We start from the raw sequence: 25,901 nt of genomic DNA, 5'->3' as shown, positions 1-25,901 counted from the left end.
TTAGGAAGGAGGTTCAGGAACAGTTAATACCCTTCATCTATCAAGTTTATTTTAAATTTTATTTTATTTATTATTTTTTTCTCTCTGCTAGAATTTTTTGAAGATGTAACTAGTAGAGTGGATAGGGGAGAGCCAGTGGATGTGGTATATTTAGATTTTCAAAAGGCTTTTGACAAGGTCCCACACAGGAGATTAGTGTGCAAACTTAAAGCACACGGTATTGGGGGTATGGTATTGATGTGGATAGAGAATTGGTTGGCAGACAGGAAGCAAAGAGTGGGAGTAAACGGGACCTTTTCAGAATGGCAGGCAGTGACTAGTGGGGTACCGCAAGGCTCAGTGCTGGGACCCCAGTTGTTTACAATATATATTAATGATTTAGATGAGGGAATTAAATGCAACATCTCCAAGTTTGCGGATGACACAAAGCTGGGTGGCAGTGTTAGCTGTGAGGAGGATGCTAAGAGGATGCAGGGAGACTTGGATAGGTTAGGTGAGTGTGCAAATTCATGGCAGATGCAACTTAATGTGGATAAATGTGAGGTTATCCACTTTGGTTGCAAGAACAGGAAAACAGATTATTATCTGAATGGTGGCCGATTAGGAAAAGGGGAGATGCAACGAGACCTGGGTGTCATTGTACACCGGTCATTGAAAGTGGGCATGCAGGTACTGCAGCCGGTGAAAAAGGCAAATGGTATGTTGGCGTTCATAGCAAAAGGATTTGAGTACAGGAGCAGGGAGGTTCTACTGCAGTTGTACAAGGCCTTGGTGAGACTGCACCTAGAGTATTGTGTGCAGTTTTGGTCCTCTAATCTGAGGAAAGACATTCTTGCCACAGAGGGAGTACAGAGAAGGTTCACCAGATTGATTCCTGGGATGGCAGGACTTCCATATGAAGAAAGACTGGATCAACTAGGCCTATACTCACTGGAATTTAGAAGATTGAGGGGGGATCTTATTGAAACGTATAAAATTCTAAAGGGATTGGACAGGCTAGATGCAGGAAGATTGTTTCCGATGTTGGGGAAGTCCAGAACGAGGGGGTCACAGTTTAAGGATAAAAGGGAAGCCTTTTAGGACCAAGATGAGGAAAAACTTCTTCACACAAAGAGTGGTGAATCTGTGGAGTTCTCTGCCACAGGAAACAGTTGAGGCCGATTCATTGGCTATATTTAAGAGGAAGTTAGATATGGCCCTTGTGGCTAAAGGGATCAGGGGGTATGGAGAGAAAGCAGGTACAGGGTTCTGAGTTGGATGATCAGCCATGATCATACTGAATGGCGGTGCAGGCTGGAAGGGCCGAATGGCCTACTCCTGCACCTATTTTCTATGTTTCTTTGCTAGATTGCTGCATTGAACTGCTGCTGCTAAGTTAACAAATTTCACGTCACATGCCGGTGATAATAAACCTGATTCTGATTCCTGAGCCACTGTGGGCACCTTCGCTCACCACAACATTGAATTGATCATTGAACACAACCTATGGATTCACTTTCAAGGACTCTACAACTCATGTCCTCATTATTATTTATTTATTTGTCTTTTTTTGTTGTTGTTGCAGTTTGTATTTGCACAGTTTGTCTTTTTTTGCACATTGGTTGTTTGTCAGTCTTTGTAGTTTTTCATTGATTGTATTGCACCTGTTCTACTGTGAATGCCTGCAAGAAAATGAATCGCAGAGTAGTATTTGGCGACATAGGTACTTTGATAATTAATTTGCTTTGAACCATTGATTAGAAAAAAGTAGAACAGCAAGGTTAACAGCTGGTGAGAAAATCAAGCTAAGCCAGAGGTCACAGTTTACTACTAATTTTCCTACCTGTCAACTTGGCCCAGCATTCCCCACATCCTGAGAACAAAATAGTTAGCAAATAACCAACTCATTTGTAATAGATAGAGTGTACAGAAGTGGTTAATACAAGGGAAATAATTTTAACGTCATTGGTGGAGGTGGGTGTAAGTTTTTACACAGAGGCTGGTCGATGCAGGAGAAGTGCTGCCGGGAGTGTTGGTGGAGACAGACAGTTAGGGACTCTGAGATAGGCACATGGATGAAATTTTCTTTATCTACTCTAAATTCAATCTAATCTTTCTGTGGAAGGCTATGCGTGAGGGAAGGGTTAGGTCGATCTGAGAGTAGGTTAAAAGATGGGTACATCATCATGGGTTGAAGGGCTGTACTGTTCCATGCTGGCCTTCTGGATAAACCAAATGGATCTAGCAGAGGGACAGTCAACATTTTAGCTCGAGACCCTGCATCAGGGCTGAGAGTATAAAGGGAAGATAGCTAGTATGAAGAGATAAAAGGGAAGGGTGAGATAGGTTGGTTGATGGAACCAGACGGGGAATAGGAAGGGTAGGCCAGGGGGATGAAACCCATATGGACAAGTGTATGGGTGATGAGCAGATGGAAATGAGAATGGTGACCAGTGAGCCGAGGTGAACCAGTATAGGTGTGGGTAAGGAACACAGAGGTGTTCCTCATCCCTCTGCTCTAGGATAGCACCGTTACACTACTGAACTCATTAGATGGCATGTCAATCATGTAAAAAATATTCTGCTGTTTGAGTTTTTCTATCAAAGATGATGGCTTCACTCCTTCCTATTATATTCAACTGGCCAAGTTCATGCTTATTCAGCTAACTCGCCAGTGCCCCCGTAAAACCTCTCCATCTGTCTCACTGCCAGACTAGTTCTGTAATTTTAACAAATCTGTAGATATTACATTAGATCCTTTAATCATTGATATCAACTGTGAGTCACTGGGACCCACCACCTATTCCTGCAGCACCCAATATTCAAGCCTCTCGGTCTTAAAAAAATTAATTAATTCCTACTCCCAAATTTCTGTCCATTCACCAATCCTTATTCTACACCTGTATATTATCACAGGAACTATGCCCTCTAGTTTTGTTCAATGATAGCCTACCAAAGACCTCTGAATCTCCAAATATATTACATCAAAGATTTACCTTATCTATTTTTCTTATCGTACTTTAGAAATATTCTATCAGATTTGTCTAACATAATTTCTAGGCATAAATCTGTGGTGACTCTACCATTCCTCTTTCACTATCCACATCCCCTGTTAGCACCTTCTTGATAACAAAACAAAGCATTTTCCTACTGTTCATTGGTCTGCAGTTCCCTATTTATTCTCTTCCTCTTTTATTAAGATGGTAGAGGAAGGACATTTCCTGGAATTTGCATTATAAAAACATCGCTTGCATTTATCTTTACATGCCTGAATTGGGTCAAGTTCCTGCTGAGGGCTCAATGGGAAAACACCCCTGTATAGGGTTCTTCCACTACTGGAGAAGTCTGGGTTGAGTGAGGAAGCCCCCCCCCCAGTTATTGTAGTACTGTACCATCACAGAGGGCCATGTGGTTGGTAATAGTCCTGTTGGTTTTACAGAATGCCGTAGAAGAGTACTGAAAGCATTGGCTATGAATCTAAGAGAGAAACAGATTGCAAGAGGTCCTACTGTATGCAAGCACAGACAGCTTCAATTTCTGAGGAGACACAAATGAAATTGAACATTATGCATTCTTTAGTGAACATATTGTCTCCTGAACTTAGGATGAAAGGAAACCACAAAGACTTCCAACAAACATCCAAACCCAACCCCACCTTCTGGGTCCTTCACATTCCTAAACATTCAAAAACTATTTTAAAAAACATTGAAGCAATTAACATGATAAAAATTATTTAAATTGGAAGTAAATTTTTAAATACTTCTGGATTATTAAAACCAGTTAATTAAACTCAGTTCATAAAATATAAATTATTTAATGCCCACCTTTGCTCCTTGCAGTCATTTCTTTTGAAATGCATGGTCCCAATGTTTCTGAATAAGGTTCAGCAGGTAGATTTTGCTGAGGGACTGCCGCAAGCTCAAGCCTTCATTCTGGACTTCCATAAGGAGTTCAACATTGTGGAGCTGTCATGAAATCACTAAGTAAAAGTAATTTCCACATTGATACAGGAGTGTGCACAAATCCCTGTCCTTCTGGCACTCATATCAAGAAATGCCAGCTGGTCAGCATAGAAGCACTGGGATTTCCAAGCAAGTTCCATCCCAGAATGGTTTCAAGCCTCCCATTGTTTAAGCAGAGGAAATTGTCCCTCCTCCAGAACTGAGACAAGCAGCATGATAACATAGAGGGTGTGAAGGGTTCAGTGGAGGTGTCTGAGAGCTTGATCTGGGTCTAATGAGCTTGAATGCGGAACCAGCCACTGTGGAGCCACTAACTACAATGCAAGGGTGGGGTGAAATTATGGACAGAAAACCTAGAAGTGTGACATACAGTCATGCCACCTCTGGTACACAAGCAATGCCATGAAGGCCTAAAGCTGACTTATGTTTTCATCCTTTCTCTCACCTTTTAAATTGTTGGGTTTTCTATGAATCAAGAAACCCAGCAGAAGGTATAAAAATAAAAATGATATTAAATGAAGCAATGCTACCTCAGTGGAATATTTTAAAATGTTTGATCAGGGGAACTGCCCCTTTCCACACCTTCATTTAAAGCTGGTGGGTTTGAGATGTGACCGTGTATAAAATGCATCCTCCTAACAGTAACATGCAGAAACTTGTTTTTGTTCTTTAACCGGGTGTAGACTGTGGAGTTGCTTTTGGTAGATTGGTGCTAAACTTGAAACAAGAGCAAATCTAAATGGAATCATTCCTATGGAAATGATGAAAGGTTTTTGCACTTTAACTGGAAAGTATCAATTGTTTGAGTGTGACGATCTACAATATGATTTTGCAGTTCTACTTTTTAATTTATAAATTATAAGATTCCTTGCAACACAGGAGCATGCCAGCAGTTCCAAGCAGAGCAGGCAATCTATCATAGGAAAATACAGACCCTGATATAAATTGTAACTGTACTTGAGTTAGATAACAAGCATCACAGCATGTATATTCCCAAGTGTGTATGTGTAATGGTTTTGTTTTATTTTTCTTCCTTTTCTAAAGGAATTCCAGAAGTTACAGTTCAGCATTAGTAGCTCCCTCAGTTACTGATGTGGCAGCAGTGGCAATCGGAGAAATATGCAATCACGCTGAGCTCATAAAACATTTATATCTGTTAACTTATACTAGACTCATACTATATGTATTGAGATCGTTTTTTTCTAACAGTTTGTTGCTGCAAGAATTGCACTTCAAAACAAGCACTTATATGTGTTTAAATGTGTTCAACAGCCACTCTTTGTTGCCAATATAGAAACAGCTGTACAGCCAGCACAATATGTTCACTGTTAGAAAATGGCTTTCAGCCACAACACTTTTCTAAAAGTAGCTTACAATTAGATTTCAGCTTGATAACATCTAAATTATAAAGTATATTTTCATTCCTTCTTAAAGGGGCTAGCTATTGAATTAAAGGGAGTGCATGATCATTTGATCTGATTCACTGTTCTGCCTTACCAGGCATTTTGCTGACAAGTTTAATTCCTACTGAATATTCAATAGATACTGCCTTTACAGTCTCTGTCTTCTCTCTTCCCTGCCTACTCAAAATAAAATCCATATCCAAGAAAGGTTTCCTCTGGAAACTCAGCCAAAACGAGTTTAATAAATTGGCAAAGTTTTAATTGTAATTTAGTATTTCCCATTATCTGATGTCAATTCTAATTATGGTATACTGCAGGAAATAATGAATGGTCAAACCAGAGACACTTAATAAACTTCTACAAGTCCAAAACAGATGGTTACTGTGGTGGTACCACCTTGAACTTCATTCATGCCCAAGATCAAAATATTGCACATTTTCAGGGGTGCATATAGGCTATCCGGGAGCAAAACCTGGCATAAGATATCCATGGGGAGGGAGCCAGCAGTTTTAATCATAGAGCATGACCTAGACTTGATTGATCATCGGGCAAGTGGTATGGGTAAGGAAGGTGGAGATTAGGGCTTTGTAGGATTCCTGGGATATGAGAAGCAGATTAGTGTATAGATTGGTCTAAAGAGAAATGCTAGGCGAGAGGTAAGGGGAGGAGAGAGAAATGAGTGGGAGGGTCAGAGCCTGAAAAAGATAGATGATCCTACTGGCCAAGAAGTTGGAGGCAGGTGTAAGTATCAGAACCTAGACAGAATCGCTTATTGTGGAGTATTGGGAAAGATGAAGATCAAGGAGGACACTGTGAATGGGGTGCTATTGCAAAAGGGCCAACCAAAGTATTAGAGAGGCATTATCGCATCTTATTCCATGGCAAGTATTTTCTCATTTGTCTTGTCCCAATGTAGAGTCATGGAGATGTACTTTATGGAAATATGCCCTTTGGTCCATCTCACCAATGCTGACCAAGATGTCTTCTTGAGCTAATCCATTTGCCTGCAATTGTCCCATATCCCTCTAAACCAGGGGTCTTATCTTGGGTTCCCTGAAAAGATTCCAGGGGGTCTGTGAACTTGGATGGGAAAAAATTTACATCTTTACTTTCACAAACCTCTGACTGAAATTTAACATTTCCTTCAATAAAGAAGGTAGGCAACAAACCGCAGTGGCATTAGCAGTACCTGTGACTTTACCAACAATAGAAACCACAGATATTTTCATAGATCCATAGAACATTACAGCACCGAAGCAGGCCCTCTGGCCCTTCTTGGCTGTGCCGAACCATTTTTCTGCCTAGTTCCCCTGACCTGCACCTGGACCATATCCCTCCATACACCTCTCATCCATGTACCTGTCCAAGTTAAAAGTGAGCCTGTATTTACCACTTCATCTGGCAGCTCATTCCACACTCCCACCACTCTCTGTGTGAAGAAGCCCCCGCTAATGTTCCCTTTAAACTTTTCCCCCTTCACCCTTAACCAGGTGGAATGTGAGGTGTTGTACAATCTAGTTTGCATTGGCCTTCCTCCTGACGGTAGAGAAGGCCAAGGATAGATAGGTGACTGTGGGAAGGAGAAGGGGAAATGAAACAGCATGCAACTAAGCTAAGGATGATCACTGAAATCAAGTGCAGGTACAAAATGGACATTCTGTCGATTTGGTCTTACCAATGTAAAGGAACCCACATCAGGAGCACCAAATGCAATGGATAAGATTGAGAAGATGCACCTGAACCTTTGTCTCAACTGGAAGAACTAATGCGGTCCCCAGATTGTAGTGAGGGAGGGGATGTAAGGATAAGTGCTACACTTCTTGTGACTGACTGTAGGCAAAACATACCAGGAGTAATGGAGGAATGGGTAGGGTGGGGTGGTGCTGTGTCAGGCCAGTGGTTGGGAGGCCACGTCAGGCTGCAGGTCGGTAGGCCATGCTGGGCCAGCAGTTGGGAGACCGTGTTGGACCAGTGGTCAGAAAGCCGTGGGTTGTTGGATCAAGGCTATGGGTTGGTGGTCGCTCCGCACGGAAGGACTGAGTTCGAACTGTCACTCTTCTCGATGCTGACAGAGGATGTTTTTGGATTTCCAAGACATATGTGATTATCAGTGTGGACTGTAGCTTATATGGTCTCCTTCAGTTTTCTGTGTTTTCTTTCTTGTTGCCATCTTCTGGGAGTACGATATGTTACTTTTTGTGCAAGGGAGGGGTAGGGGATTTGGAGTCTGATGTTCTTCTCGATGTTTTTCCGCGTGGACCATCTGTTTGTTTTTTTATTTGTGAGAGAGAGGGTTGGGGGTTTGATATTCTCACTGTTTCTTGTGCGGGAAGGGCTTGGGGGTTAGGGGTTTGATCTTCTGGCTGCTGTTTTCCGAGTGGGCAATCTGCTAGATTTTGTGGGAGAGAATGGTTGGGGGGGGATTGGGATTTTTGAGTTTTGTTTCTTTTGCTTTTTCATGCAGAAGGGGGGGGGGGGGGTTGATCTCTTTTCTTTCAATGATTTCCAGTTTTTCTGTATTTCTCGAGAAGATGAATCTCAGAGTTGTATTTTGCATACATGCTTTGATAATAAAATATACCTTTGAACTTTTGAACCTTTGAGACAGGGAGGGGTGGGTGGGGTGAGATGAGTAGACCAGGGAGTCACGGTATTCCTTCCTTGCAAAATATTTTCCATATAGTGTTTAAACCTGACCTACTGAGAGATAAGAGATTTTTCTAAACCATTTCCTTTTCCTGTAAAGCATATTAGAATAATTCACAATTGAGTAATATCAACATAAATTGTTTTCCTGTAATTTGTTGCTCTTAACTATTTAATCAGCATTCTCTATTGTATAACTAACCATATTGCTTATCCCACTCCTTACACCTCACCCAACAATCTCCTTATCAGTGGTGCCATTATTATTTTATGTCCCTATCCATAAACAGATAAAGCTTCAAGTTATATTTTATAATATTAACTGGTGTGAATATTCCTCTTTTTCCATTCCTTCCTGCCATGGCCCCAACATTCAATGATTATCCTTTTCATGCTGACACTACCTGCTCCCCATCACCCAATTGTCACCCTATCTCTCAGACTCTCCCTCAAAAAGACATCCTTCTTGGATTCCCTGCACCTTCTCCCAAGGCATTGGGGTTCTGCGGAGCAAGCACTCAACTGAATATGTGCAGCATAGCTTAATGTTTCCTCAGTCTAAAGCTCTGCAGCACTGGTAAAACCTTGCAAAGTTTGCTCTCTTTTCTTCTATCTTTATTGACAAGTCCTTTGCAGTACAATTTTGAAAAATCTCATAGAACATAGAAATCTACAGCACATTACAGACTCTTCGGCCCACAATGTTGTGCCGACCACGTAACCTACCACATAGCCCTCTATTTTTCTATGCTCTACGTACCTATCTATGAGCATGATCCAGATACCCATAATAATTTATTATGAACTATTAACATCTTTTACAAAGATGAGTCTCACATTTTGTTTTGCTATGAGGATTGAATTGCTGTGGGAATAATTATTCACCATCTATTAGTCACAGTGCTGTGCTGTTTGAGTTGTTTCTCAGGTACACATTGCACAATGTTAAACACTCAGGGTGGGGGATCTTGGAATGATTATGAATAATGAACTACTGATATTGCAGAAAGGGTGGATGGATGCATGAATCAACCACAAAAGGATTTTGTTCTTTCTTTTCCTTTAATATCGAGTGTGGTATAACTGTAATACATTGGTAAAAGTGTTCATAAATAGGTCAGAAAAACAAGTAAAATGCGCTCCTGAATTTTGGGGAGAAAGTTTTGAACCTATTTTGTTGATAATATAGAGAAAATTGAAGAAACTATTTCTGCAGGATACCGTTTGCAATTAGTGGTGCAAGCCTTCCTGGTAATGTATTAACATCCAATAAAATGATGAGACGCATTTTTCTGCTGATGAGTAACGACCATGACAAAACTCAGATTAAGCAAATTGAAAGCTGGTTCCCAATATAAGAGATATGATTCACATTCCTCATCATGAACTGTAGGAAATACATCAATTAGAATTAAGCTAACCAATACCACTAATGACTTCTGGTTCCAGATTCCAGCAACTGAGCCTGTCTCCATACCACCAGTCATCAATGTATAGTAGCACAGTACTGGAGTGTAATGATGTCTTCAAATTAGACTGTAAACATTGATAAAGTGCCATTTCTATAAAATCTTACCATCATACTGTGTGTAAACCTTGCCCTTAAAAGAGTAAAAGTGTCCAAATAAAGAAAGTGAATTATTTACCCACAAATCTTGTTCCATTATTTTAATGTATTCCAGTTGGTCAAACCTCCCTTCTGAAAAATTTCTTTCTATATATTTGGAATTGGAATTCGTTTATTATTGTCGCATGCCACAAGTGAAAAACTTGTCTTGCATACAGATCAAATCTTTCCACATTATATTGAGGTAAACCAAGGTAAAACAATAACACTTTACAGAATAAAGTGCAAGAGCTACAGAGAATATGTACTTTAGGTAAAAAAAAAGGTGTAAGATCATTACAAGATAAATTTTGAGTTCAAGAGTCCATCTTATTGTGCTAGGGAACCATTCAATAGTCTCAAAACAGTGGGACAGAAACTGTCCTTGAGCCTGGTGGTACATGTTTTCAAGCTTTTGTATCTTCTGTCTGGTAGGAGAGGAGAGTAGAGAGAATGTCTGGGGTGGGTGGGGACTTTGATTTTGCTGGCCAATTTACTGAGGCAGCAAGAAGTATAGACAGACCTGATGGAGTGGAGGTTAGTTGCAAAGATGTGCTGAGCTGTATATGCAAATCTCTGCAGTTTCTTGCTGTCGCGTGCCCAGCAATTGCCATATCAAACCGTTATGCATCCTGATAGGATGCTTTCTGTGGTGCATCAGTAAAAATTGGTAAGGCTGATAGGGTCATGCCAGATTTCTTTGGCCCTCTGAGGAAGTTCAGGCACTGGTGAGCTTTCTTGGCCTTGGATCCTATGTGGTTAGACTACAATAGATTCTTGGTGATAGTCAATCCTAGGAGCTCGGAGTTCTCAACCCTGTCAACCTCAACACCATTGAGATAGGCAGGAGCATGTGCACTGTACCCCTTCCTGAAGTCTATGACCAGCTCTTTGGCATTGAGGGAAAGGCTGTCATCACCCAGTGTTACTAAGCTTTCCATTTCCTTCATGTACTGGCTCATCGTTATTTGAGATACCATCCACAATGATGATTGGCCATATCTCAAATAACAATGAGATGGAGTTAGGGCTGAGCATTTACTGGTGTTTTATTATCAATTGGTGTGTAGAATTGGTGTTTTAACCCTTATCTTTATGCACAGCAATAAGAAGGATAACATTTTTCATATAATACAGGGTTTAAATCCTCAGTTCCCAGTCCTCTCCAGAGGTGCTGCTCAGTCTGCTGAGTTCCACCAGCAGATTCTTCGCTGTTCCATACTACAGCAAATTCAGTCTCTCGTGTCTTTGTTTAACATTTTTCAGGATCTTTCTGAATTTCACATACTCAGTGATACCAATATTCCAACTAGGTATTCATTAAAATTCAGAAGTTGGATTTTTCTTTTAAATATTACAGTCCAGTCATTCCAGTTTGCTCCGTATGCTTATGTCCAGCTACTTGCTCAGTTCCAGTAACTGAATGTGAAGTGTATCAATTTCAATTATTTTATTTAGCTTCGAGAACAATCAAAGAAGAATATTTCAGAAATAAGGCTAAGTGTTGGGACCACTTCCCTATTTACATATTTGTGCAACAAGAGTCTTAACATGAGACGAAGTGAGCTTGCCACCACATATCCATTCCAATGTTTTACCTTCCACCTTTCCTCCTCTGTAATCATAAACTAATTAAAACTCTTAAATCTGAAACCTAACTCAATAGTCTGTTAACACAAATCCCTGAGCCCACTGACCTCCGTCAGTTCTCAGGCCAGAAACACTTTGATTTTAAAACTCACATCCTTGCTTTCATTTCCTTAACATAGTTTCATTCTTTCGTCTCTTTGTAGTCTTACAGCTCTCTGAAAGTCTCTGTTCCTCCAATTTTTTTTTACATCTACTGTATAAATCATTCTGAATTGGCATTGTTCTTCATAAGCCCTGGAATTCCTTTCTGAAGCCCCTCTGGCTCCCTAGATGTCTCCTATGTGGCTCAATATTTGTTCAATTTTCCACAAAATTCCTTGGACTACATAGACATTTAGCGGTTATTTTATCCCATGTACTTTTTGATGTTACATGGCAGCTGTTTTCGGGAAAACCAGATGGGAAGTAAATCAGCTTTTGTCATCTTGGTACTGATTTTTTTGCTCAAGTGTACTGCTCTTACAAGGGTTATTAGATCGTTCACTATTGCTCTGCTCAGTATTGATGATTGGATGTAAACCATCTTCCATAACGGGACTGTCCCAATTTGGACATCTTTCAGGTTGTAGGAGGTATAAATGAATAACCCAACATTAACAAATGCAGCTTTAAATGGTTCCTTAATAACCTCACAGTAGTTACTCTTCCTTTCAGGTTTCGATTCAGTGGTCGTATTCTGGGCCTTGCCCTAATTCACCAGTACCTGTTGGATGCCTTCTTCACTCGGCCTTCTACAAGGCACTACTACGGCTGTAAGTGTAGAACTCTTCAAGATTCTGCACAAATTTGGCTGATTTTATGTATCATAACTGTTTAGATATAGCTCAGAAGCAAAATCATTCTAATATACTTTGGAATGAGGTTCTGTGGCCATTTTATGTAATTTTAGCTCTTTAATAAATGTATTATTAGCTTTAAAATCATAAACTTTCCTTTAGTTGAGGCTAACCAGAATCCCACAGCATGTACAATCAAAAGCTAACATTGCAGACCCTACAGTGGTCAGTCAGCTTTGTTCCTCAGTTTTATCCATGGAGTTCTCTCGATCCATAATGTTTTGCTGGGCTGTGTCATTGATATTGTAAAGAATTGCAATTGCTGAATGGTTTTTATGAAAAACAGTTACAATTGTAGCTTCGCAAGAGTTTCAAATGGTAAAGTTAGTAAGAACTATCCCTTAAATTACAGTCATGTTGCAGGGATGTTGGACTATTAATAATATCACTTTCAACAACTAAATGGAAAAATCTGTATGATTTTAACAATCAAAGCCTTGAAGACTCAGGATTATAATCCATGGTGGTTTAACAAATTGCCTGCAGTGAAGTATTTTGGATTTTTAAACTATTCAAAAAATGTTTCAAAAGTGAGTGGATGTTAATGAATACATTATCATCGAAGACATAGAACAGAGATTAATGTGAAAGCAAAATGATATCTGGGTTTTCATGTACTTGAGAAATAATTATTACAATCTCCTTTTGCCAAAATTGTATTTTACTGAGAACAGAAAAAAAGCAGTCAATGGCAATTTCCATAAATTAAACAAGTCCTCACTTTGAAGATTACTAAACCTCTAGTTTCAAAAATGTGTGACAGTGAAAGTGTAGTTGAATAAGTAATCCACTGCATAACAGTAAGCCGTTAAGACTTTAAAACTTAAAAATATCATCTAACCAGTTGATTTTGAGCCAATTAGTTATAGACAATCAAAGAGACAATGTCTCCTCAAAACCGAAAATCTGGTAAATGTGATGCACAGAGCTTTTTTCTTATTTATACATTCTGTAACTATTTATTATTTTTGTTGGTCCACCAAAATAGCCATTCTTATTCAGACAGACAACGAATGTCACAATAGGCTGTGCTGAACCAGTGCTGAAAATATTTATAAGGACAAACATGAGATTCTGCAGATGCTGGAAATGCAGAGTAACTCACACAACTTGCTGGAGGAGCTCAGCAGCTCAGACAGCATGTATGGAAAGGAACAGAAAGCCTACATTTTGTGCCAGAATCCTTCATCAGGACTGGAAAGGAAGGGGAAGAAGCCGGTATAAGAAAGTGGAGCGAGGGGAAGCAGAAAAAACTAGGTGATTGGTGAAGCCAGGAGTTGGGGAGGGTAGGTGGGTGGGGGGAGGAGGATGAAATGAGGAGGTGATAAGTGGTTAACATTAAGGGATGAAGGAATCTGATAGGAGCGGAGAGGGGACCATGTGAGAAAGGGCACCAGAGGGAGGTGATTGGCAGGTACCAAAATAGGGAATGGAAGAAGAGAGAAAAGGGAGGAGAATGAAATTACCAGAAGTTAGAGAAATCAATGTTCATGCTCCAAACATTCCTTCCAGGTGAAGCACTACTTCACCTGTGAGTATGTCAGGGTCATCTGCTGCACCCAGTCTGGCCTCCACTGCATCATCGAAAACCGATGTAGACGAGGGGACCGCTTTGTCAAACACCTTTGCTCCATCTACAATGAGCAGGATTTCCCGGTGGCCAAACATTTTAATTCCAATCCCAAACTGGAAGGCTTCACCTATAACCTTCCAGCTTGCACTTTTTCCCCTCCCCCAACATTCTTATTCTAGCTTCTTCCTCCATCCTTTCCAGTCCTGGTGAAGGGTCTTGGCTTGAAACATATATGCCCTAATCCTTCCCATAGATGCTGCCTGACTTGAGTTTCTCCAGCATTTTGTGAGATTTACAAGGATGCATACAGGACTGCAGACACTGAATTATAAGGAGAGGGTAGCTAGGAATTTATTCCATGGAGTGCAGGAGACTGAGCAGTGATCTTATAGAGGACTATAAAAACAGGAGATAAATAGAGTGAATTTCCCAGGGATGGAAAATCAAAAGCTAGAAGGCCTAAATTTGAAGGTGAGGGCAGAAAGTTTTAATAGGATCTTGGGGGGGGGGGGGGCTATGTTTTTGCACTAAGAATGGATCTATGTGGGTCGAGCCAGCAGAGTGGTTGAGGCCAGTATATGAACAACTTTTAAAAAGCAGTTGGACAGGTACAAGGATTGGAAAGGTTTAGAAGATTACTGGGAAAATTCTAGTAAAATGGGGCTGTCTTGGATGGGGCATCTTTGTCAGCATGGGCCAATTAGGTCGAAGAGCTGCTTCCATATTGTGTTGCTCTGTGACCCAGACACTACACTGATCAAAGTCTGCACCAATGCATTTTAAACTGAGATCTGTGGGTAGTGAATAAGAGCAGGAGTTGTGATTGATGTAGTTCTCCTGGAGTTCTGCTGTGACTGTGAACAGAAACAACAGAATGATCAAGTGACAATGACATAGCACAAGGGGAAGAATCATTTTTGTAAAGGCTACGAGTGAGCTTCACATCCAACTTCCATTCTATATTTGCATATTCGTTTTTATCTTTTTGTTTTTTAAAATTTCTTGTTAAAGTATGTATATGTCACCATATACTACCCCAAGTTTCATTTTCTTGTGGGCATTCACAGTAGATACAAAGAAACACAATAGAATCAATGCTATGGTCAGAAATTTCCACCTGCTTCAAAAGGCCAACGATTGTACCAGGGCCGTAGAAAAGTAGGGTGAGCTTTCTTAATGACTATCATCCAGTAGCATTCACATCTATGGTGATGAAATGCTTTGAGAGGCTGGTCATGGCTAGAATCAACTTAGCAAGGACCTGGACCCACTGCAATTTGCCTATCGCCACAATAGGTCTACGGCAGACACAATCTCAGTGGCTCTTCAGATGGCCTTGTATCACCTGGACAATACAAACACCTATATCAAGATGCTGTTCGTTGACTATAGCTCAGCGTTTAACACCATTATTCCCACAGCCTTGATTGACAAGCTACAGAACCTGGGCCTCTGTACCTCCCTCTGCAATTGGATCCTTAGCTTCCTAATCAGAAGACCACAGTCTGTGCAGATTGGTAATACAGTAACATCTCCTCCTCGCTGATGATCGACATTGGAGCCCTGAGGGGTGTGTGCCTAGCCCACTGCTCTACTCTCTCTATACTATGACTGTGTGGCTAGGCATAGCTCAAATTCCATCTATAACTTTGCTGATGATACAACCATTGTTGACAGAATCTTAGATGGAGACAAGAGGGCGTACAGGAGCAAGATATGCCAGCTAGTTGAGCGGTGTCGCAGCAACAGCTTTGCACTCAACTTTAGTAAGACCAAAGATTGAGGACTTCAGAAGATAGGATGAGGAAACATGAGCTAATTCTCACAAAGGGCTCAGAAGCAGAGAGAACGAGTAAATTCAAGTTCCCGGGTGTCAATATCTCTGAGGATATAACCTGATCCCAACATATTGGTACAGCAAAAAAGAAGGCAAGACAGTGGCTATATTTCATCTTCTGATTCTGATTCTGAAAAACTCCACAGAAACAAAAACAGACAAACAATGTAGAAAAAGCAAACAGTACGAATACAGAAGAAGACAAATAAGATTAATCATAAATGAGCAATAGATAATTCTGAGAATGTGACTTGTAGATTTCTTGAAAGTGAGTCCGTACTTTGTTGAAGTGAGTGAAGTTATCCACACTGATTCAGGAACCTGATGATTGAAGGGTAGTAACTGTTCTTGAACCTGACGGTGTGGAACCTAAAAGACCTTTCACAATGACAGCAGTGAGAAGAGAGCATTGACGTGGTGGTAAGGTCCTTGATGATAGATGCTTCTTCCTGAGGTAGCGCACCTAATAGATAAACTCAATGGTGGGAAGGATTTTCCTGTGATGAACTGGGCTGTATCTGCTATGTTTTGTAGGCTATTTCATTCATGGACAATGGAGATTCCACACCAGGCTGCAATGCAACCAGTCAGGATGCTCTCCACTGTCATCTATAGAAGTTTGTCAAAGTTTTAAATGACTTACTAAATCTGCACAGACTTCTAAGAAAGCAGAGGTGCTGCTGTGCCTTCTTGATAATGGTACATACATGCTGGCCTCAGGACAAATCCTCTAGAATGATAACACCGGGGAATTTAAAATTGCTGACCCTCTCCACCTCTGATCCCCTGATGAGGACTGGCTCATGGGCCTCTAGTTTCCTCCTCCTGTATCAATAATCAGCTCTTCGGTCTTGCTAATGTTGAGTGAGAGGTTATTATTCTGGCACCACTCAGCCAGATTTTCAATCTCCCCCCTATATGCCAATTTGTCACAATGGTGGTGATTTGGCAAACAACAATAATATCATCAGAAAGTTTGAATATGGAACTGGAGCTGTGCTTAGCCACACAGTCTTAAGTATAAAGCATCCTGATGTTTGCATCTTCACTGTCCAGATGTCTCAGGGATGAATGAAGAGCCAATATAGCAGCAACTGCTGTTGATCTGTTGTGACGGTAGGCAGGTTAGAGCCAATCCATCACTTCTCAGGCAGGAGTAGATATGTTTCTGAAACAACCTCTCAAATCAGTTCATCCCAGTGTAAATTCTATTGGGTGATGGTCATTGAGGCAGATTAGCACATTCTTCGTGATTGAAGCCTGCTCGAAGCAGGTGGGTACCTCAGACTGCCGAAGCGAGAGGTTAAAGATCTCAGTGAACACTCCGGCCAGTTGACTTGCAGCAGTCTTTGGAATTCAGCCAGGTACACCATCTGGGCCGGATGCTTTCTGTGGGTTCAGCTTCCTGAAGGATGATCTCAAGTCGACCTCAGAGACTGAAATCACAGTGTCGACGGCAACTGTGGGAGTTTGTGAAGGTGTCAGTTAAAGCGAGCATAAAAAGCATTGAGCTCACCTTGTTGTCACATATGTCACTTGGTTTAGATTTAATTAATTTACTGTAATCAATACCTGATGTACAAATTGCCCTCATGAATAATCCCTTTTGGTTATGGAACATGATACTGTTGAATAGCTGCTCAGTGATTTCTGTGCATTTGTACGAGTTGAGTAATTACTCATATATAAAGTGACTATTATTATTCCTGGCTTAATACTGCTGGCCAAATAAAGTCTGTATTTATAGAGTGATCCCGATAACCATGGGTCCCTCATGGCAAAACAAGTCCAATGAGAAGTTTCGAACAGCTGGCTAAGCCATACCCTCCAGCGTAGGCTAAACTGTCTCAGCTGTAAGATACTCTTGACTATTTCTGAATGGCCCAGATATCCACAAATGTTCAGTAACATTCAAAATCTTTTAAAAGTGTTAAAAGATTTGAAAGGTAGAAGAATAAATTGTTTAAGCTTAATTAATTAAAACATAAATTAATGCAATAGGTTGTGGCTTCTATTTCCTCCCATTGAAAGCATACGCATACGCAAGGTGCTGGGGCAAACTCAGTAGGTTAGGTAGCATCTATGGAAATTAATAAGCAGTCAACAATTCTGGCCAAGACCTTTCTTCAGGGCTGGAAAGGAAGGAGAAAAATGCCAGAATGAAAAGGTGGGGTGAGAGTAAGGAGGCTAACTAGAAGGTGACCAGTGAAGCCAGGTGGGCTGGAGAAGAAGGAACCTGATAGGAGAGGAGAGTAGACCATGGGAGAAAGGGAAGGAGGAGGGGACCCAGGGGGAAGTGGTAGGCAAATGAGAAGAGGTAAAAGGCTAAAGTGGGGAATAGAAGAGAAGGGGAGGGGTGAGGCATTTGTTTTTACCAGAAGGAGAAATCGATATTCATGCCATCGGGTTGGATTGAATTGAATTGACTTTATTTCTTGCATCCTTCATATACATGAGGAGTAAAAATCTTTATGTTACATCTCTGTCTAAATGTGCAATTTATAGTAATTTATAATAAATATTATGTACAAAAGGATAGTCAGTATAACATAGAAATACAGTTGTGTCAGCATGAATTAAGCAGTCTGATGGCCTGGTGGAAGAAGCTGTCCCGGAGCCTGTTGGTCCTGGGCTTTTATGCTGTGGTACCATTTCCTGGATGGTAGCAGCTGGAACAATTGGTGATTGGGGTGACTCAGGTCCCCAATGAATCTTCAGGCCCTTTTTACACACCTGCCTTTTTAAATGTCCTAAGTAGTGGGAAGTTCACATCTACAGATGCGCTGGGCTGTCCACACTACACTCTGCAGAGTCCTGCGATAGAGGGAAGTATTGTTCCCATACCAGGCAGGGATGCAGCCAGTCAGGATGCTGTCAATTGTGTCCCTGTAGAAAGTTCTTAGGATTTGGGGGCCCATACCAAACTTCTTTAACTATATGAGGTGAAAGAGGCACTGTTGTGCTTTTTTCACCACACAGCCAGTATGTACAGACCACATGAGATCCTCGGTGATATGTACACTGAAGAACTTAAAGCTGTTCACCCTCTAAACCCTAGATCCATTGATGTCACACACACACAAAATGCTGGTGGAACACAGCAGACCAGGCAGCATCTATAAGGAGAAGCACTGTCGACGTTTTGGGCCGAGACTCTTCGTCAGGACTAACTGAAAGGAAAGATAGTAAGAGATCTACTATAAGCCTACAGACTCTCACAACTACCTGGTCTATTCCTGTTCCCACCCTGTCTCTTGCAAAAATGCTATCCCCTTCTCACAATTCCTCCGTCTCCCCTGCATCTGCTCTCAGGATGAGGCTTTTCATTCCAAGACGAAGGAGATGTCTTCCTTTTTTAAAAAAAAAAATGGGCTTCCCTTCTTCCACCATCAACTCTGCTCTCAAACGCATCTCTCCCATTTCCTGCACATCTGTCCTCACCCCATCCACCCACCACCCCACTCGGGATAGTGCTCCCTTTGTCCTCACCTACCACCCCACCAGCCTCCGGGTCTAACGCATAATTCTCTGTAACTTCCGCTACCTTCAACAGGATCCCACTACCAAGCACATCTTTCCCTCCCCCCCCCCCCCCCCCCCCCACCCTTTCTGCTTTCCGCAGGGATCGCTCCCTATGCGACTCCCTTGTCCACTTGTTCCCCCCCATCCCTTCCCACCGATCTCCCTCCTGGCACTTATCCTCATAAGCGGAACAAGTGCTACACCTGCCCTTACACTTCCTCCCTCACCACCATTCAGGGCCCCAGACAGTCCTTCCAGGTGAGGCGACACTTCACCTGTGACTCGGCTGGTGTGGTATACTGCATCCGGTGCTCCCGGTGTGGCCTTTTATATATTGGTGAGAGCCGACGCAGACTGGGAGACTTGTTTCGCTGAACACCTACGCTCGGTCCGCCAGAAAAAACAGGATCTCCCAGTGACCACACATTTTAATTCCACGTCCCATTCCCATCCTGATATGTCTATTCATGGCCTCCTCTGCTGTCAAAATGAATCCACACTCAGGTTGGAGAAACAACACCTTATATACCAGCTGGGTAGCCTCCAACCTGAACATTGACTTCTCTAACTTCCGTTAATGCCCCTCCTCCCCTTCTTACCCCATCCGTGATATATTTAGTTTCCACCCCCTTTTTTTTCTTTCTCTCTTTCTGCCCATCACTCTGCCTGTTCTCCATCTCCTTCTGGTGCTCCCTTCCCCCTTTCTTTCTCCCTAGGCCTCCCGTCCCATGATCCTTTCCCTTCTCCAGCTCTGTAACTCTTTTGCCTATCACCTTTCCAGCTCTTAGCTTCATCCCACCCCCTCCGGTCTTCTCCTATCATTTCGCATTTTCCCCTCCCCCTCCTACTTTCATATCTCTTACTACCTTTCCTTTCTGTTAGTCCTGACGAAGGGTCTCAGCCCGAAACATCGACAGTGCTTCTCCCTATAGATGCTGCCTGGCCTGCTGTGTTCCACCAGCATTTTGTGTGTGTTGTTTGAATTAGCAGCATCTGCAGATTTCCTCATGTTTCCATTGATGTCAATAGGGGTTAGCCTGTCTCCATTCCTCCTGTAGTCCACAACCAGCTCCTTTGTCTTGCCAACACTGAGGGAGGCTGCGCAGACAGAAGATAAGGTGTTGCTCTTCCACCTCATCTCGGCACAAGGGGAGGCCATGGACTGACATGTTGGAACAGGAATGGGAATTGTAATTAAAATGCTTGGCCACTGGAAAGTTCCACTTCTGACGGATGGAGCTGAGGGGGTCGATGAAGCGGTCTCCCAGTTTACAATAGGTCTCACTAACATAGAGGAGGCTGCATTGGGAGCACTGGACACTTCAGATGAATCCAGCTGATTCGCAGGTGAAGTGTTGCCTGACCTGTTTGGAGCCCTGAATGGAGGTGAAGAGGCAGGTGTGTGCCAGGAGGGGGATTAATGGAGAGGGACAAATGGACAAGGGAATCGCAGACTGAGCAATTCCTGTGGAAAGTGGGGGGTGGGGAGAAGAGAAGGGTAACAGCCCATATGGGAATATCAACATTTCCACTGAAACCCATTTTAAATGAAACAGGGAGACCCACCTAAAAACAGTACAAAACTCAGTTGTATTAAAGTGCAATAAGAGTTCAGTGACTTTTTGTGTCCATATTTCTGCCCAGCATTTGAACTTCAGAAATTATTTTGTTGATTTAGGCAACTGTAGTACAATTTCTGATTTTGCAATGGTATGTAGCCCTCAGTCAGTAAAATTATAATGGCCTTTTCATCATCTCAGATGAAGTGTCTTGAATTGATGAATCATCCTTAGCATATTGAAATCAACAGCACCAGTTGAAGATATGTGTACAAACTGACAACACACTATTTATAGTGGAAGTGTTCCTCAGTTGTACTTCTCAGCACCATAAAATCTTCTCTGGTGAAATTAGTGCAAGCTACTCCATCTAACTATGTGTGAATTTTAATACCGGGTTTTTCTATCAGAGTAATGAACCATTCGGCCAATGTCTCCCAATTCAGAAAAACCAAAGATCTGTTAGATTTCAGGTAGTGTTATGAGGCAAACTGGGTGGAGTAAATTGATTCTTTTGTCAGTCTGTTCAGGAGCAATGGCAACAGCTCCTGCCACTAAGGACTCCGGTGGGAGCTCTGAGACCACTTTTCTGCCAAAAGTGAGATTTTCCAATCGCTGAGATGCTCCTTGTTCCAGTAGCCTTTGGAAGATATGTGAAATAAATATGCAAGCAGAATAAAGTGATGCAAGAACAATGAAATACAAAGAAATTAGTTTTGTTTTATTAATGATTCTCTTTACATCTGTTATCTGGGACACTTTTGCCGTCACACCGCAGAAGTATGTAGAAAGTCAGATCATAGCAGAAATGGGAGAACCCCAGAGAGCGACTAGAAAAGGTAGAGTTTTAATCCCCAATATCTCATTCTTTGCCCTCACACCTGTGATTCTGTCATTGTTGTTCAATAAGACCAAGAAGTTGATTGTAGACTCCAGGAAAGGGAATCCAAAGGTCCAAGAGCCAGTAATCATCAGAGGATCAGAGGTGGAGAGGGTCAGTAACTTTAAATTACTGGGGACCTGCATCTCAGAGGACCTGTCCTGGACCCATCATATAAATATTATTGCAAAGAAAGTGTGGTGATGCCTCTGCTTCTTCAAGAATCTGTGGAGGTTCAGCATGTCATTGAAAACCTTCACAAGCTTCTTTAGATGTGTGGTGGAAAGTGTACTGACTGGCTGCATTGTGGCCTAGTACGGGAACTCTAATGCATTTGAGTGGGAAGTCCAACAAAAGGTAGTGGATTCAGCCCAGTACATCACAGGTAAAACCATCCCAACCATCTACATGAAACATTACTATAGAAAAGCAGCATCCATCATCAAGGATCCTCACCACCCAGGCCATTCTCTTTTCTCACTGCTGCCATCAGGAAGAAGGTACAGGTGCCTCAGGACTCGAACCACCAGGTTCAAGAACAGTTACTACCCCTCAACCATCAGGCTCTTGAACTAAAGGGGATAGCTACACTCATTTAAGGGCTCTGTTGTATTATTGTTTCAAGCTTGTTATTTATCACTATTTATTTATAGCTGCATTTGCACAGTTTGTTTACAGTTTACAGTTACTCTTCTATAGATTTGCTTAGATGACAGCAGCAAAAGAATCTCAGGGCTGTGTGTGATGACATGTATGTACTCTGATAATAAATTTTACTTTGAACTTTCAGTCGAGAGCTGGAGGCATAGGTGGATCTTCTATTCAGTTGCAAATTGATAGTTGAGTCTTTTAGAAATGCTTCAGGCTCCTCAAAAGATTCATGTGAAGTGACGCCAATGGGAATAAACTAAATGTGCCTGGAATATTGGTTCCACCTGTGGCGGAGTGTCTGTGGATCACTCCATCCTTAAGAAGATCAGGCTGGTACTGTGTAGGTTCTGCTGTGTTCCTCGGGCTCATCCTGCCCTTAGACTATGCACTTATCCACAGTGTGACGTGGAATGTGGATTGGGGATTGATGGATTAATGAAATACTCTGCCACGTTCCCTCCATTGGATCAAATCTGTTGGATTTTCAGTCTCATAATGTCTACTTCTTCCATTTATTCACATCTCGTGCAAATATTGCAAGAGTGTAAATATGCCAATATAAAGGTTGGTTTTAAAGTACAATGAAGCAATTAGTTTACCTGCTCTATTTTTAGCATATTGTATTTATTCACTTCATAATTCGCTCAAAGTTCAAACAAAATTTATTATCAAAGTACATTGATGTCGCCATACACACCCCAAGATTGATTTTCTTGCAGGCATACTGAATAAATCCAATGACCATAATAGAATCATGAAAGACCACACCAGCTGAGCGTACAAACTGCAAAAGACAACAAGCTGTGCAAATACAAATAGAAAGAATAATAAATAAACAAACAAATAAATAAATGAGCAATAAATATTAAGAACATAAGATGAAAAGTCCTTGAAATGAGTCCATTGGTTGTAGGAACATTTCAATGATGGGGCAAGTAAGGTTCAGTGAAGTTTTCCCCTTTGGTTCAAGAGTCTGAAGGTTGAGGGGTAGTAACTGTTACTGAACCAGGTGGTGAGAGTCCTGAGGCTCCTGTATTTTCTTCCTGATGGCAACAGTGAGAAGAGAGTGGGGGTCCCTAATGATAGATGCTGCTTCCTGCGACAGCATTTCATGTAGATGTGCTCAATGGTGGGGAAGGCTTTACTCTTGATGAACTGGGCCATTATCACTACTCATTGTAGAATTTTTCCATTCCTGTGCATTGGTGTTTCCTTACCAGGCTGTGATGAAGCCAGTCAATATACTCTCCACTTCACATCTATAAAAGCTTGTCAAAGTTTTAGATGACACGCCGAAATTTAACAAACTCCCAAGGAGGTAGAGGCCCTGCAATGCTTCCTTCAAAATTGCACATATGTGCTGGGCCCAGGACAGGTCCACTGAAATAATACCAAGGAATTTAAAATTGCTGACCTGCCCCATCTCAGATCCCCCGATGAGGACTGGCTCATGGACCTCTGGTTTCCTTCTCCTGAAGTCAATAACCAGCTCCTTGGTCTCACTGACATTGAGTAAGAGGTTGTTGTTATGGCACCACTCAGCCAGATTTCCAATGCTAATTTATCACCACCTTTGATTTGGCCTATGACAGTGGTGTCATCAGCAAACTTGAAGATAGCACTGGCACTGCACTTGGAATAAGTGTATATGTGTATAGCATAACTGAAAAGCAAGTAGAGCACAGAGCCTTCGGGTGCTCCTGTGCTGATAGAGAACGTGGAGGAGATCTTGTTGCCAATCCGACCTGACTGGGGTCTGCAAGTGAGGATCCAATTCACAAGGAGGTTTTGATGCCAAGGTCTTGAAGCTTATTGATTAGTTCTGAGGGCACAATAGTATTGAATGCTGAGCTGTAGTCAATAAAGAGCATCATGATGAGTGCATCTTTGCTGTCCAGATGTTCTAGGGTTATGTGCAGCTGACTTCACTCACCATAACCATCAGTTTATTGCATCAAAGTCTTGACTAATTACTACATTCATTTATTAATATAATAGGGTACTAAATAATCTGCAAAAGCACTTTTAAAATATTACCAAAACTATCTACTCTACCACATAGATATACCATAAAAGAACATTTTAAAGATTTAAACATAGCCTCCTCTTATTCGCTAAAGAGTTAATGCAGGCTACAACATTTCTTAGAAAAGTTCAATCATTAGAGAGTCTATTCCTGATTATTTCTTTATGGATTCTGAAGATTTCAGAAAATAAATCTTGAGATATTTTGCTATTATTGCAGTTTGTTGAGGTACCTTTGAACATGAATTAATCATTTAAGTTTCAAAAAGTGGTCAAGATACTTCCACATAATATTACAAAGGTTACTATCAATTTAATAAATAAGACATACAGTAATTAATTCAGCATTAACACATAAAATATGTCTACACATCTTCATTATTGATAAATATATTTGCTTAAATTATTTACATTTTTTGAATTTGCTTTCAACAACTGGAAATAGGGTTCATGATATTTGTAAATAAAATTTAAGACTTAATAAACTATGGCTATAAAGATCAAAAAATAATCACTTCTCATGGAAATACTTTCAGATTACTTTCCGTCACGTATTCTTGATAAAGCGTTTATCAAAGTTATCAGCTGCAGTAATTGATGAAACCAACAGAACTCTTTGTCACAGGTTTTTTATCTGCCGAGGGAGTTTTCCTTCTTCATCTTAATAGTGGTGTACATTCCACCTTAGGTCAATGTCAGACAGGCACTGACGGAGCTGAGCACTGCAATCAGCAGCCATGAAACACCACACTCTAGTTTCCCTGTTATTGCAGGGGATTTGAAGCAGGCCAACTTGAAGAAGTCTCTGAATAATGACCAGCAACATATCACCTATGTAGCCAGAGGAGCCAACACCATATCACCATCAAGAATACTTCCCATGCAATCCCTCACCCACACTTTAGAAAGTCCAATCACCTGGCTGTACTTCTACTGCCAGCATTCTGGCAGGGACTGAAGACTGCATTACCAGTGGTGAGGACCAAAAAGGTAGTAGACAGCCGTCGATCCTAGGGGATCATGGGTTTGTGCCTCTGGTGGACTGTGTCCTTCCTCTCCAGGGTGCAAGCCTGGGTGGGAAGATTTGAAGAACTGGCTGTTGCCCATGCAGCAGGTTCCCACTCTCCACATCACTGATGGAGTCTAAGGGGAGGGCAAGCGCCGATACAGCTTGACACCAGTGTTGTCGCAGAGGTTGCCAGAGTGAAGTAGTAAACAACATCAAACTGCCTTAGGGACCCCAGCTCTAGATTTCTTCCTTGGGGTTTACTCCCAAAGCCTTTCTTGTGGGTGGGTATGGCCACAAAGCAGAGGTTTAAAATCTGAGTTTTCCTTCTAGGCGGGCTGCCGTCCAAGGCTGATGAGCCCCACCTGCCCGAACCCAACCAAAAAGGTGTAGTCAAGGGAAGCTTACAGGACTGTTCTGAGTTGGTGGACTGGTCAATATTCAGACATTCCCTTTCATTCTAAACTCCAATTCACAGCTGATAAAACATATGATGAACTTGCCTGACTGAAGATGCATATTGCAAATTTATATTAAACATTTGTTATTCCCTTTCAGACCATGTGACTTAAGTGACCTGGAATACCTGGATGAAGAGTTCCATCAAAGTCTACAATGGATGAAGGATAATGACATTACAGATATCCTTGACCTCACCTTTACAGTTAATGAGGAGGTGTTTGGACAGGTTTGTGCATTTTCTCCTACAGCAATAGCAAGACCGGGTAAACACAAAGGTTGATATTTGAAAGCCGAAGTGATAAAG

The 25,901-nt window shown here is 41.5% G+C and overlaps 1 protein-coding gene across 1 annotated transcript in view; it reads left to right on the top strand.

The window, feature by feature from the left end:
• The window catches only part of LOC140732165 (E3 ubiquitin-protein ligase HECW1-like), a 453,787-nt gene that overhangs the window by 399,784 nt on the left and 28,102 nt on the right, over positions 1–25,901 (top strand). The window contains 3 exon segments of the mRNA XM_073054406.1: positions 11,901–11,974; positions 11,977–11,998; positions 25,694–25,823. Of these exon segments, the coding sequence (XP_072910507.1) occupies positions 11,901–11,974; positions 11,977–11,998; positions 25,694–25,823 (226 nt within the window).

The sequence above is a fragment of the Hemitrygon akajei genome, chromosome 8 (genome assembly GCF_048418815.1).
Source record: "Hemitrygon akajei chromosome 8, sHemAka1.3, whole genome shotgun sequence".
In the NCBI taxonomy this organism is placed as follows: Eukaryota; Metazoa; Chordata; class Chondrichthyes; order Myliobatiformes; family Dasyatidae; genus Hemitrygon; species Hemitrygon akajei.
The sequence above is the reverse complement of the archived record's forward strand: the minus strand, read 5'-3'. Positions and strand labels throughout refer to the sequence as shown.